Below are 14,994 nucleotides of genomic sequence, written 5' to 3' on the forward strand. Positions count from 1 at the left end.
AACAGTGGATTCAGCGCAGCACGGGTGGAGCGGAAAACGTGAGGAACGTGTTGTATCCTCGCATTAGCCTTTTCAAATCACGAGAGCGCTGCAGACCTTTTGATGCAGTTGGTCTTCATCTGCAAGTCTTTTTGAGCACGCCAGCGAAACATCTCGCCTTGAGCAAAACTTCAACATCCCTAGAAGTTGGGTCAGGATGTATCCGACATCATTTGAGGTGCTCTTAATTAAAGACACCATCTGCTAAATTTGATTATTAAAGCGGTTAGCTTGATTGCATACTTTCATTTTCTGCTCTATTTGCACTCAGCGGGGTGGCGTGTATAGCGCGGAAATGCTGCATCGGGCTTGAGGATTCGAGTGCAACCCCGACCGAGATCAATCGCTGCTGAAGATGGAGCTTCGCGGATATGCGCCGTTGTCTTAGTACACTTCTTCTTTTGCCAGATGCGAAATTCTTCACAACATTTACAGAATCCATCTTTATTCATATTAAATTAAAAATATACTTTAGACAGATTCATGTAGCAAACATGAGGGATCGTAGTTTTATGATACAAAGCTTTGGGTATGGTCTGCAAAGAACAGAGAGAGAGAGAGAGAGAATAAAGGGACAAAGCTAAGTTACTGGCAAAGGCCTCTCTTAACTCTGCCCCAATTTGCAAGCATGCAGAAGAGAAAACAGGTTGTGCTGGCCTATTCAAAATAGGAAGATATGGGACTTGTTTATGGTAGCTCGATGGCAGCCCACCACTTTAGTAGGATGGTACCAAGGGGTGAGACCCCACTCACAAGAAAGGATTATCAAGCACATTAATACAATCCCCAAAAGGTAAATTCACAAAGAAAATGTGTAGGACCGTTGGCTTTTTCATGTGTACAATAGATATAAGCAGGTGAAAACATTAGAAGGGCAAAACAGAGGATAACTCCAAAGCAACAACCTCTATTTACAAAGATCCATCATTATTTCAGTGCATTTATAAAAATACTATTCACATTTGAAGTGCGTTAGATACCCCAAAGATTCTGTACAGGTCTTTTTTGTTTTTTTAAACCGGGAAAATAACTCAACAGCAGTGATTTGTGCATTTACTGTTTAGACACACAAACAAATATTAAATAATGAGCAGTATCCAACTAAAATAGACACCTTGAAAAAAAAACACTCCAAACAACATAGCCATCAACATTATATAAATACAGTATAGGTGGCAAGAAATCAGGATTTTCGGTTTGTACGAACAATTTCATTGAACATACTAGAGAGGACTTAATGTCATTGAAGATATAAAGTTAATTTTGTATTTGAGTTTTGCACATAGATCTATCTACACCTTGGCACATAAGTAAAGAGAACCAATGGTGTGAAGTATAAATAAAAAAGAAGTAATGAAGGAAACATTGAGGCACATCCAATATTATTAAGATATGAGAAGGGAAGGGATCACATTATTAAAAGTAAGTATAAGGGGAAGATGACCACATAAGGCCAATGAGACATGAAATACGACCACATGATGTAATGGAGGAAAGAGATGGAAACCGCATGAAAGACCCTCTGCCTACTTAAAAAAAAACACTGGGGATCACACGACGTAAAAGCAAATCAAGGGAAACATGGAAGAAGATCACATAATATATAGGAATCACCAAAGGGGATTACACGGCGTAAACAACACACTAGCATGTGTGTTGGCGATGGTACTAGGTGGGTCTGGCAAAGAAGTAAAACATGTCTGGAAAAGACCACTGCACGGAGGAAAGTATTGCTTCTATGACTAGCTGTGGTTACTTTAAGAAGATGAAGTTTTCCAGACTGCACAGGGGGACAACCGAGGCCAGCTGTGTCCCCAGTTTCACTCTTGATTCAAAACATCCACATTGCACCACAATTTGGGGCAAACATACATAGATGCGCCTTTTCATCAATAGCGTTCCTTTTTCTCTTTCCTTGAAACCCACGTTTGACAGTTACTTCCATTGCAGCGCGTAAACAAGCTCAAATACGCTATAAATATTTCACACTCGACATTAAATACTGTCTTCAATTCAACGAGTTGCAGCTCTAAAAGGGATTACAAAATACTCCTCCATTAAATAATCATGACACCATCAAAGAAAGATTATGACTATCCTCTTTGGAACAAATACATATATACGTATGCACTCACGCGCACACAGTTTCAACAGAAGAAATTCTTGAATCTGATCAACCCCCTAAAGTGATTCCTTCATGAACTCTTGGCCGATGTAGTGTCACTGATCTTTTCTAATGCTCTTAGTTCTGATGTGGTGAACGAAGTGATAAACAAGTTAGATATTTCTGGAAAATATTTCCACCAGGCACCCGCACATTTGATTAAAGTGCTCCACGCAAAAACATTTGAAATAAGCAGGGAATAAATATTTTTTGAAAACAAAACAAACAAAACATGTGATAAACAGTTGGATGATAAACTGATTCAGGGGCAAAGGTAATCATTAAAAGGGGATGTAATAAAAACAGCATTACTTGGCAGGCAAGACATAATATCTTTGAAATATGATACGAATGATTTGGCAGAAGAACGAATATTTAATTGATATAAGATGGAGCATTATTGAGTGTTGGCTTGCCCACGGACACATCATTAACTGGATTTAGGAGGGCGTCAAACACAACACTGTTTAAATTAAAATGGATCAAAATAGTGAAATGTTCTGTTCTTAAGGTACTGTTTGTATGTTTAAGAAATACAAAATTAAAACCAGGTCTCATGGAAATGTTGGATACTTGTGAAAAAATAAAATAATGTCCACAAAGTGATGAAAAGTTTAGATCAGAGTGGAAGGGGAAGTAGTTGGTTTATGTGTGCATACTGTCTTTTTTATTTTTAATGTATTTTTTTAACAAAGTTAAATTTATTTAGGTAATTCAACAGTGTTTTTCTTTGTTGGAATGGACTTTTTGACGTTGTTTATACAGGAAACTTTTCAAAAACTTGGCTTTTACTTAGTCATGTCAAAATATTGTAATGGATGAGGACATTTTATGGGTCACATGATTTATATATTACTAAAATATATTTGTATATTCATGGAGTTCCTTAAAAGAATTTCTCCAACTTTAAAATATAACTCTTAATCTAAGCTTTCTCTTTTGCATTATTGTGAGCTCTGTTGTATTTTGCTGTATATATATCATACATTTATATTAGTATTCTATAGATTTTACTTCAAAAGCACAACCTTGCGAATTAGTATTTTCCACTTCTGGCTGGATTTTGTAAAGAAACTTGGTGGAGTTACCTTGCATGTATTATTCAGTTAATACATATAATCCAATGGCCCAAAAAGCACTGAAGGAAAAAAAATCCTCCCTCTACCAGTTAAGAATTTATGACCAAGAATTTTTTATGTAGAAATATAGTGTAGTGCTTTAGAGTAGCCCGCCTGAGTTGTTTATTAATTGTCTTGTCTTGACAGATTTTCAAATATATAACCGCACTAGTAAGCACTAGTAAATAGGTCATTTCCGTTGCCCAATTTATCTCTACTATCACAATGTGAAATTACTCCTGAATTTCCAATATTGACGAAGACTAAAAATATCTCTGAAACTTGTTTTCATTGCTTTATGAATGGTTTGAAAAGAAAAGGCAGCAGCTGGCCTCTCCGTTTTGGCAGAAATATGTGTAAACATCAACAAAAACTTCCACTTCTCTGTTGAATCAATCTACATCGTTATAAATACTACACACAAAAATATGAATGTTGATTGATCAGCTTTCAGATTTTTTTCTTCCATTTCTCTATACTTTGGCCTTACTCTCACCATGTAAAAAAGGTTTTAGAGTCCTTCATAAACGAGGTTTTGTCAAACACATACTGTATGTATTCATAAATATTGGGGCGAGGGAAGAAAAAATGAAGTTGTTGTTACACTTTTCCAATTGACACAGAATTGATGGCAGTGAGTTTTCAGACACTAAATGTTTTGGAGGAAATGACCATGACAGTGTGATACTTCCTCCACTGGCTCTGTTTCTAAAAGCCAAGTCTCTATCTACAGGAGAGAATTGTATTTTTTATTGGTCTGCTTGGTTTGGGTCTGTTGTTGCTACTGTCTTCAACAGGAAGGGGAGAAGTCTGTGGTGGCTCTGGTTGGAGAACTGGAGAGGTTCATAGAGGCAGGAGTCACACTAAATTTAGACCACAGTATTTCTTTGCCTGTAGGGAGGAGGCGGTAGAACTGGGCCAGATTTCAGGGAAAACTCCGACATGTACTCGGGATTTTCAGCTACTGCTGGCCGTATGTGTCCGTTCTGCTTGTAGAAGAGCTTAGTATTGGCAGACCCACTCTGGGTGCCGTCAGATGGTTTGGATGGCAAGCTGTGCTGCCAGTATTCCGGATTGTCAAAGGTTACCTTCAGCTTCTTCCCGGCGGCTTTACCTGCTGTCTGCCCACCGTGCTTCAGCAAGCTGGCAGGCTGCAAGGCTGTGTGGCTCTGGTAGACTGGCAGGCTGCCGTGCCCAACGGGGGCTGAAGTAGATGGTACACCTGACTGGCACACTGAAGCCAGAGCAGTAGTTCCTGTTTGGCTTTGACCGGTGGAAACACCACTGGGAACGCCAGCTTGTCCTGCAGGTTTGACGGTGTGGTGGGCGTGGAGGATGTGGGCCAGCGTACCATGGTGGCAGGAAATACCAGATGGAGTAAGATGAGCTGTGGGGAGAGGGTAGTGGGGCAGGGTGGTCTGGATGTTAAGCGGGAAGTGGGACCCTGAGGTGCTGACTGAGATGGAAGAGGGAGCCTGAGAGGGAAGAGGCAGACCGTTTCTTCGCAGTGTCTCTGCGGCGCTATGGAAGGTGTTGAAGTAGAGGGGCTCGTTGATGTATTCGTCCTCCCCTTTGGGCTGACTGTTGGGTGTACTGTGGTAGCCTGGGTTGTCCAACGCATGGATCTCTCCATTTTTGTGTCGGGACACAAATGGGTTTTCCTCAATCGGATTCAGGTATTCTGCAGCACATATTAGAAAAAAAGGAAGGGAAGAAAAAAAGGAGGAGTTTATGAAAGTAAAAGCAGGTAAACTGTCAGAAATAAGAACTAGGGAAATGCGGAAAAAGAAGATTCGAAGAATGAGTACTCGCAATACAGAGAGAGATAGATAGATAGATAGAGAGAGAGAGAGAGAGAGAGAGAGACGGAGAGTAAGAGTAAGTAAGTGTGAGAGAGAACGCGAGGGAAACACAAGCAAAGAAAGAGAGGGATAGGTCACTTGCTAATGAGCAAAGAAGATGGAAGGGGACATAATAATGGTGATAATGGGAGCCACTCAGGACCAGACAGGCAACTTGCCAGAACTTCTTTGGCACTGATAACTCCATCTGCTGGGAGCTGAAATGCCAACAAACGACCTCTCTTCGCTGCTTCCAAGCGCTATTATAGAGGGGTGTGAAACCTATTGATTTTGCCCACTCTTCCGCTCCTTGACATAGCATCAGATGCATTTTGCTTCAGGCCTTGTTATATTTTCAGAAGCTCAAAAATCAAAGGCGTCAGCGTCAAAGCAGGGTTGAAGGGATGAATTATGATCAGAGGGTAGGTAATATGCAATAGCGTCAAATAGTGTTAATCGCTGCATTGAAATAAAAAGGATGAATTTACCTATCCAGAAGATCACCTTTACAGTACAGTCTGCTGGGTAAAGATGTACACTATTTTGACAGATTATCTTCAGCTCTTAAAAATCTCCTGAATTTACCCTGGATATTACACAAAATACTTATTTCTTTCACAAATTAAAGCCCTCAGTGTGTTATCAGTCATCCTTTGATTCATAAACTTGAGAGCAGCTGCCATTGATGTGTTTCTGGTTTGAAGTTTAATGTCTGGACTGTACATCCTATAATGAAGTTGCGTATTTCCAAGGCTTCTATCGAATTTTTTATTTATTTTTTTACCACGCTTTATTATTGTTTCATTTTTTTTTAGATTTGGAGTGGCACTTCTTGATGCCAAGACTAAACTGTCATCCTCTCTGTGTGTTTTTCATTTCAGTACCTGAGGAGCTCTTGTCTTTCATGGGTGTCATGTATCCATCCTCGTCCTCATCCCTGGTGGTCCTCTCCCCGAGGAAGATGGTGGGGTCAGCGCTATATCTCTGTCCCCCACTGTCTTCGCCGCCAGTCTGGCTCAGACTCTTCTTAGGTAAATTCCCATTACAGCACTGGTCCTCCATGATGGATCCTTGGCTCCCGGTGCCATCCTGTTTTACACCGGCCTTGGCTGCTGACAAAGGACCCTCTGGAAGCTTTGACCCTCCTTCTCTATAGCCAAACTTATTCTGTATAAGACATGATGAAGGATAAATGTAGAAGAAATGTATTCATTAGAACACCATTTACGACATATCCTGAAAAGCTACAAAAAAATAAATATTCCAAAGTGAGAATGTAATTCAACCATTCAATGGATCTACAATATTTCCCAATGCAAAAACAAAAAAGACCACAGTTAGAACTGTGTCACTTTAACCCACACAGTCGGTAAGTGAAATTCTGTGAAAAGTTCTGTGAGTGTACTCATCGGCCTTAGGGAACAGTAAGGGGCAGGCAGGAGGTGCAAAGATTCACACACCTGAGCCATGGAAAAGAAGCAAAAAGCCCACAAGAAAACAAAACATGACATGTGGGGCACAGGGTTTCTTGTGGAGGTCATTCAGCTTGCTGGAGGCTATCTAACCCTGGCCCACTCCCCTGGATTCGAGCCAACTGCACGTGGTACAGCAGTAATTACAAGAAGTACTGCTACAAACAAAACAACAAAGGATGAAACATGCCAGAGTTGTATCATGCCTGCACGTTCGCCTTCTCTTTGAACCTTCTCAGCCTTGTTCCTTGGAGAATTGTTTCAGAATCACTATCATATCACATTTCATTACTGAACTATGGCTAATTTTGCAGTAGTCTAGGTCAGTGGTTTTAAACTGGGTGGTGGGGATGATTAAGACTGAAGAAATAAGCGGTTTGTGGGGGTTGCATAAATATTGCTATAGACAACATGGTAGCAAAAGAAATAAGACCCACACACAATAATATAAATGTTTCATTGTTGCTCAAGAAATATGTGACTTTTCTCATTTCAAGTAGGATGGTGAGACTGAAAGGGCTTTACTAGTTTCAGCAAAAATGTGGTGTGAGAGGTGCAGCAGTGTTGACAGATTGGGTGGGTTCTTTTCTGGGTTATATTTACATACATACAATGTGTTTAAAGATAACAAATAATCTATAGCAGGCTTCATGCTTTTAAAGTATGTTCTCACTCTTAGTCAGTTAACTGTTGTCTCGGAGTAAAAAAAGATTATAAAGCGGGCTTCTGACATTTGAGGGGATGGCTTACCCTGTTCGAGTCGACACGAGGTCTTGCTGGACATGATGGATGAGCTGCGTCAAAACCACGAGGCACCAGGTACTCCTCAGCGTCCATCAGATCATCCAGGTCCTCCTCATCCAGAAGGCTCTGAAAGAACTTGCTATCGTTGGGACTGGGCAGCTTCATTCGATCGTCCCCCTGGAAAAAAATAAAATAAAAAACCCGGGGATGGATTCCAGAATTGATCATCAAATTCTGTGTGGGATTTTTAGATGTAAACTTACTTGGATGACAAGGTATCGTTGTGGGTCCCGCGCCATTCTGCAGAACTCAGCAGCCAGCTCCTTAAATTTGGGCCTACTGTCGGCATCAATCATCCAGCCTGGAAAGGACAAATGTGGAACCAGAATGACGACGTGTGACATTGTCTGTTGTCTTAATCCAACACCAAATGGGCTGCACATTTGTGTTGGTGGTGGGCCATCTGCTCTTTGCCAGAATTGCCAGTCTGCCAGGCCATGGCATGCATGCTCAAGTGCAATTCAAAGTAGCTATTAGGTAAGAGAGAACCAGGTTTTGTGGGGTGGGTGTTCGGCCCACTTTCCCTTCCATGAGGCCACAGCTGGCTTACACAAAGCAAAAGCCCGAAGGTGAAAGGTAAGTCCAGGTGGTGTGTCCGTTCTCATTAGGGAGAAAGCGTAGACACAGTTGCTGACTACATTGGTTGCATCATAGATATATCTATGGCAGTGTTGAAGTGAGGTCCAGGGTGCTACTGGCAGATTACCCCAATTGTTTAATTTCAGATCAGACTGAGGTCAGGTGTAACAGATCCACCCAAAGGAAATCTATCAGATAATGAATACTAAATGTGGACCAGATCTTTTGAAGTTAAGTGAATCCCTTTGACCTCATGATAAAATGGGCTCAGACGTGTTTTACATAATATCATTTTTTTTTAATTCTCCACAGGCAAAAAAGGGAAAAGGTAGGAGTCCATTGGCACAGCTGTAAGGCTAAATGGCTGCAGGGCAACACTGCTTCTGAGCTGTCAAAAGACATTGGGGCTGCTTGCTTTTACATTTGGTGAATAAATATTAGATATCATGACATTTGAATTGTATTAGCATTTGAATCCTGGGAACATTTTGATCTCAAGCCTTGACAGTGGCATCATTTTTTTTCCTATTGTTTTGTAAGTGTAAGAATAGCCATTGGAGAGAAAGTTCACATCAGGTAATTGCAGCCAAGAGAAAAGTCACTCCACTATTATTGAGTTTGGCGATCACCAAGTGTAGTCTTTGTGAGGCATGGCCAAGCTGCTGATAGCTGGCGGTGGCCTAAACTTGGACTGGATTTTGTAAATGTCTGTCAAATTGGAAATCTGGGCGAGCAAATGATTTTGAAGCAATGAACACCATGTTCCGTGTTCTAAACTAAGCCGCGGGACAATTTGGTTCCAAATAAGCAATGGATGGTTTTGATGAAATAAATATTGGAGTTTTTACTCCAAATTTTAAAAAAAGTTAGAACGGTATAAAAAATATTGAACCTGATCAATTTTATTGCATCGGCTGACTTTTTCCATTTTTCTCCTTTCAAAATGACTTAACCATCCATTTGGTTTAAATCCAACCTGACTTGCACACAAATTAAAGTTGAACAATCGGTCCAAAAGACTGGAGGTGTTAACACATCATAAAGTCAGTGACTGCTCCAGTTCATACAGCATAAACGGTAAAAATATTTTGTATCCAGATTCCAGTTTATGGGAATAGAGTTGCACTAAATTACGTGCAAACACCTCTCGAAATTGGTAAATTTCTCACTGTTACCTTACATTTGTCAGGAAACAGATGAGATAGACTTGATTTAGTTTAAACTGTGACTGTCTACTGCTAACATTTTAAAATGCTAAACACATGTATTTTTTCTCTTACATTTGACCATGACCATGTAGACATCGATAGTACAAATGGGCGGTTGGGGCAGGCGTTCTCCTTTCTCCAATATGTCTGGGATCTCCCGCGTTGAGATGCCGTCATACGGTTTCCCTCCAAATGTCATTAACTCCCAGATGGTCACTCCTGATGGATGCAAGGGCAAGAAAATGCTCACCAACAAAACAGTGAAAATGCAAATACAAACAACAAAAATCCCACAAACAGGATTTCAGGGTTATTGCACCCACAGGGGCGAGCATACGGAAAACTGACGTGCATACAGATGAATAGTCCCTGTAGTCTCCTTGCACTCACCATAACTCCACACATCGCTCTGATGAGTGAACTTCCTGTAGTGGATGCACTCAAGAGCCATCCATTTAACAGGCATCTAAGGAGAGAAAGAGAAATTTGAAAAAGTATAGTATATTTTGTTGCTTTCACCTGAACGGCACTTTATCACAACTGCTTTTGCAACATCTGCCCTATCTTTTAAGTGGCTGCTTATGAGTTATGGACATAATAACTGTTTTCTCAATTTTACCCAAGTGCAGTGAGGGATTATTGTCATCTGAAAATTGTCAATTTTTCCTGTTTTTTTTAGGTGATAAATGAAAGGGTATTAGTCATTTCTTTCACAAAATCTTTACAATCTTTTTGTTTTTTTCTTTCTACAACAGCCGAAAATTAAGAACTTACAAATAAGAAGAACAAGCCTGCAATTACACTATTGCCAGTTACCACACAAGTTCGTTTTGGCTAACACAAAATAGAATTTTGATGAAAGATTAACACATTCATTATCTGTGTAATCAATGCACCACTGATCTATCTTCTTAACAGCTAAACAGAGGTCAAGTTTAAATTATTTCCATAATATTTTCTAATACAAGGATGCAAAATGTCATGAATTACTGTACTTTTTGGACTACAAATGCAACCTAATTCTAAATCGCCTCAGCCAAAGAATAACCCAATGAAGAGTGATAATAAAATGTAAATTATAAAGGAGAATAAGTGATATTTTGGTGGATTTCTTTATTTTATTTCATTTCATCAAAAAAGAAAAAAACTGATTAAAGTGGTAATAGTAAAATGGAAGACAAGAAGCTAAATAAGCATCTGCTTTTTTTTCAACAAAACTATGAGCAAGTGTGACCTATATTTCGGAAAATACGGTAATCAGGTACATCAAAACCTCCCCACATGAGAAATGGCTCGGAGTAAAGCTTTTCTATACACAATGATTTTTTTTCTTCTAATTAGATGAAGTGGATTTTTTCCCTTATTATGTTTTAGTTTTTCAAAATAAATAACTTTCATCTCTTGAATAAATCTCAGGGGATCACTTCCTCAGTCACGAACAACAATTCCAATTTCTACTTCTACCAGCAATATATTTTCCTCCTTTGTTAAACATTTTGTATGTGACCTAATATGTGTAGAAATGCGTAGAAAAAAGTAAGCGCAACAGACTTACACTGACCTTGCCCCCGTCTGCGTTGTACTCCTTCTCATCAGCGTCCAGCAGCCGTGCTAGGCCGAAGTCCGTGATCTTTATGTGATTGGGTGACTTCACCAGGACATTGCGGGCAGCCAAGTCCCTGTGGACCAGTCGCCTTTCTTCCAGGTACATCATTCCCTGAGTGAAAGAAGGATTAAAAAAAAGGAGAGAATCATCTGATGGGGAAAGTAGTCATCTAACAACATACCGAAATTGAAATTCTTTTATTAATTAACTGTGGCTAATTCTAATCATATCCGTAGTTGAATAATGAGATTCACTCAATTCAATAAGTGCAACTTTTAGAAATGTTCATAATGAATAAGCACGAACAACAGGTGCACTTTTTAATGAAAGGCAAAGATTGTTCAAAGCAGAAAAGAGAAAGATTGGATGGACAGAAGCGACTCAGATTTGCGGCCTCCATTTATTGCTCAATGGGCTGGAGGGGCACACAAGGCTCCTTTTTTTTTTAGCCCGAACAACCCTACACATTATTGCTGACGGGTAAATGGGCATGTGATACATGCACTGTGTTCATGGCTAAAAATAAATAAATAAATACAAATCAGACAAGGGCAGCCAAGCGATGTCAGTAGAAACATTTGAGCTAAGACGTTAAACAAGTTGACGCCACTTTACAGGAAGATCAATAAAAACACCTGTGCGAAAGCGGGAGGAGTGAGACACTTATTGTGCTCTTCAGACAATAGTCAACTACGCCTCCGTTGGCACAGGAGATTCATGACTGATGGGCAAAAGATGGGATCAGTTGTGCACAGATGTCAAGCCGTATTGTGCTGAGATGCCCGACGTGGGAAGCAAGCTCCCGCTGACTCCTCCCCAGGAAAAATGCGAGGATAAAAATCGATGGAAGGCTGGCCCGCCGCTAGATGAGCCCCCATCCATCATTTGACCGGCCTCGCCAAGACAGTTACACTGACAGGGACCACCTATACAATATATTTCACCGTTTGCGACTGACTTGCACAACATTTCCTATTTGGAGCCTCACAGTTATGTAGCCTTTTCTTTGCCACACTGTGCTCCTATTACTGAGAGTAGATTTAAAATACATTACGCAAAGGAAGCTCAGTCAGACGATCAATAGCCATGTTTATTACGATAAGCCGTAAGACGACATTGCCGCCAATATTTATTCCCAATGCAGACATTGTGAGGAATTAGGAATCAATGGGCCACACAGTGCATTAATACACTTCGACTGGACGCAATGGGGCAATGAGGGGAGGCCACCGCACTGACAACACAATATACGGCAGCTCAAGGAGCCAATTAACTTTCAACCACTCTCTGTTATAAACAGCAACGTCCCAATGGAGGATGAGGAGGGGCGACACAAATGAACAACACACAGACACTGTCACAACCTCTAAATGACAAAATGGATCATTCCTGACCATGTAACCAAATGAAGGCACATTAAATGGGAATGTTCATTGTCTATAAGATTCCTTACAGGCTTAAACTTAACTTAAACTAATTTGCTATATAACAATGTATATTTTAGTTTTAATTAATTAGATTTAATTAGATGAGGGCGGCCCGGTAGCACGAGTGGTTAGCGCGTCGGCCTCACAGCTGTGCGGAGTTTGCATGTTCTCCTTGGGCCTGCCTGGGTTTACTTCAGGTACTCCGCTTTCCTCTCACATTCCAAAAACAGGCATCGTAGGCTGATTGGACACTCTAAATTGCCCCTATGCATGGGTATGGGCTCGACTGGACACCAATTCAGGCTGTCCCCCCGCCTCTTGCCCAGAGTCAGCTGGGCTCCAGCACTCCCTGTGACTCTAATGAGGATACAGCGGTTCAGAAAATGAGATGAGGTGAGGAGACTAATCATTATACTTGATTGTAATATTAATATAGAGGAAAACAAAAAAAAGCACAGGCAGGCTAAGCAAAACTAAGAAAAAAGTGTATCGAATAGTCTGGAAAATAGGGTACATAGGGTACATTCCTCTCGGTCAGCAGCATGCGTTTGCTATGCTCATGTCCAAGTCTTATTGTGCTCCTTGTGTTTACCCAAGTAAGTTTAGCTTTGCTCGTAGTTACTTTTTCCTATGTTTTGCATCCTGGTTATTTTCGTGAAGTTTTTGTTAATAAACGAAAAACAAATTTGTACTCTCCGTCTTTGCCAAGATAGATGCTGTGAAGTTGGGATGCTTATAGTGAGTCGAGTAGATGAATGGTTTTGGCCCATGATCAGAAGCCACATTGCTGCAAAGTTGCTGAGAAATTAACTTGCAAAACTTATTTTAGACTATCACTTTTGCCAGGCAAAATGAAGTTTATGATGAAAATACCCTTTGATGCATGGCTATACCAACAGTATCCATGAAAGGCAGGATGCTTCGTTTCATATCAGGAGATGAGGCTCATTTTCCCCATCCTTCTCCCCTCGAGCCTCCTCCCCCTTCTGCAAACTTAAACAATGTGAGCAATATGAGGCTGTCTGCACGCCGGCAACTGGAACCAGTGCGATAAGCAACGCGCACAATGGGACCGCCCAGGTGGCCCAGGTGGTCATTCGTCATGTGCTGAGCACTTTGTGTGCAACACAACCACAGGGAAACAAGTAATCCTAATTATATTGCAAATAATCTTATTAAATATGTACATATGAGATTTTAAAAGCATTTGAGAGACATTTACAGATGTCAATAGAAGGAAAGTAAGTTTAGAAAATTGCTGTGGTGTCAGTATGATTTACTAAATAACTACGAAAGATTCATTGTATTTGGCAGCTCTGCGCTTGGTGGTATGATTGGGCGTGCAAATGGTTGTCTGTCCCTCTCTGTACCCTACGGCTGATTGGCGACCAGTCTAGGATGTAACAAGTCTTTCTCCCTAAGTCCACTGGGATAGGCTCCAGCAACCCTTACGAGAATACGGTGTTCGGAAAATGAATGAATGAATAAAACTGCACATATTATGCGCATTTTGAGTATATTTTCTTGAGTCAATGCCATCCTACCTATTCATCAAAAGCTTTTAACATTTTCTTAACATTTTTTTTTTAACATGACTGTTCAATAATCCACTCTGGGGGCATAAAACACTTACACATACAACAGTGCTGGTCCCTGAGTCGATAGGAAAAATACCATAACCAATTCAAGAAAAAAATACATACCACCAACACACGCACACACAAAAATCTACTCGCCTCCTCACTATTTAAGAGTGTTCAATAATGGTGATATTTTTGTCCATTTGTCCATTTTGATTTTCCTGTGTACGGGATGAATAAAGTTTAATCTAATCTATTTGTATTTTTTAAAATTACATCAACATCAAACCATTGAAAATACTGATTATGTCCAATAGACCTACAATATCAGTGCACACAAAAAAGCTAATTCCTTAAACCACGGTGAAGACGAAAAAAATCCAAGTCATTGTTCAAACAATTGCCTAATAAATTGTCTTTGATGGGCAATCAGAAACATTCTATCCGAGCATTAATTAACAGAAGTTCAGTCGGATCCCTTGAGGACAAAGATAGCCACCAGGGGTGATGACGCAAATGACGGAATTAACCGACAGCTAAACAGCCTGTGCTCAGGGAGGGAGGACGCTCTTCATTGGCCTTGTCTAAGCACCATCAGGTTGTGTTCACCCTTCTTAGTAATGCTTGTAATTTGTCTGCTGCTTTCTGTGACACTGAGAGGTGATAATTCTTAATCACAGTGGCTAATTTTCACTGTGAGACAAGATGAGCTATGTTTCCGTTTTGTAGATTACATCCACCATATGTGCTTGGCTCAAGGGGCAAGTGATGACGAGTTTACATTCCATTGAGAGAGCGGGGCCAAGAGCAAAGGAAAGCAATTTATTTAAAAGTTTAGACGTGGAAGGTCCACAGTCACATTTTTTTCATAGGGGACCCCAAAAATCTCCAAATCCCTCACAACATCCTCGGGGACAGATAATGGAACAAAATTGACTAATTATAGATAAGTAGGATTAAATTACAAGTTGTCTAAATGGCGAACACATCCTATTAATTAAAGTTTTTGCCAAGGATAGGAGGTGTTGAAAATGAATGAATGAACTTGAAGTATTAAGCAGTTGAAAGTTTGTATTTTTCATTTTTTTATTTAAGAAATCAAACACATACAATACAGTGGGGGAGGGTCTTTTTAGGTAGAAATCTACTGGAAGCC

The 14,994-nt window shown here is 40.3% G+C and overlaps 1 protein-coding gene across 3 annotated transcripts in view; it reads right to left on the reverse strand.

The window, feature by feature from the left end:
- Positions 1–303: 303 nt before the first annotated feature.
- Positions 304–14,994, reverse strand: part of LOC144196524 (receptor tyrosine-protein kinase erbB-4-like) — a 142,212-nt gene continuing 127,521 nt past the window's right edge. The window contains exons 21-27 of one of the 3 annotated variants that reach the window (XM_077716794.1): positions 10,781–10,942; positions 9,616–9,691; positions 9,298–9,444; positions 7,642–7,739; positions 7,385–7,555; positions 6,047–6,329; positions 304–5,002 (exon numbers count right to left, since the gene is read on the reverse strand). In XM_077716794.1, coding sequence (XP_077572920.1) covers positions 4,191–5,002; positions 6,047–6,329; positions 7,385–7,555; positions 7,642–7,739; positions 9,298–9,444; positions 9,616–9,691; positions 10,781–10,942 — 1,749 coding nt within the window. In that variant the 3' untranslated portion in view covers positions 304–4,190. The remainder of the gene's footprint in view (positions 5,003–6,046; positions 6,330–7,384; positions 7,556–7,641; positions 7,740–9,297; positions 9,445–9,615; positions 9,692–10,780; positions 10,943–14,994) is intronic. The other 2 variants (XM_077716803.1, XM_077716783.1) reach the window with 2 other exon arrangements.

This window comes from Stigmatopora nigra, chromosome 1 (assembly GCF_051989575.1).
Source record: "Stigmatopora nigra isolate UIUO_SnigA chromosome 1, RoL_Snig_1.1, whole genome shotgun sequence".
Classification (NCBI taxonomy): domain Eukaryota; kingdom Metazoa; phylum Chordata; class Actinopteri; order Syngnathiformes; family Syngnathidae; genus Stigmatopora; species Stigmatopora nigra.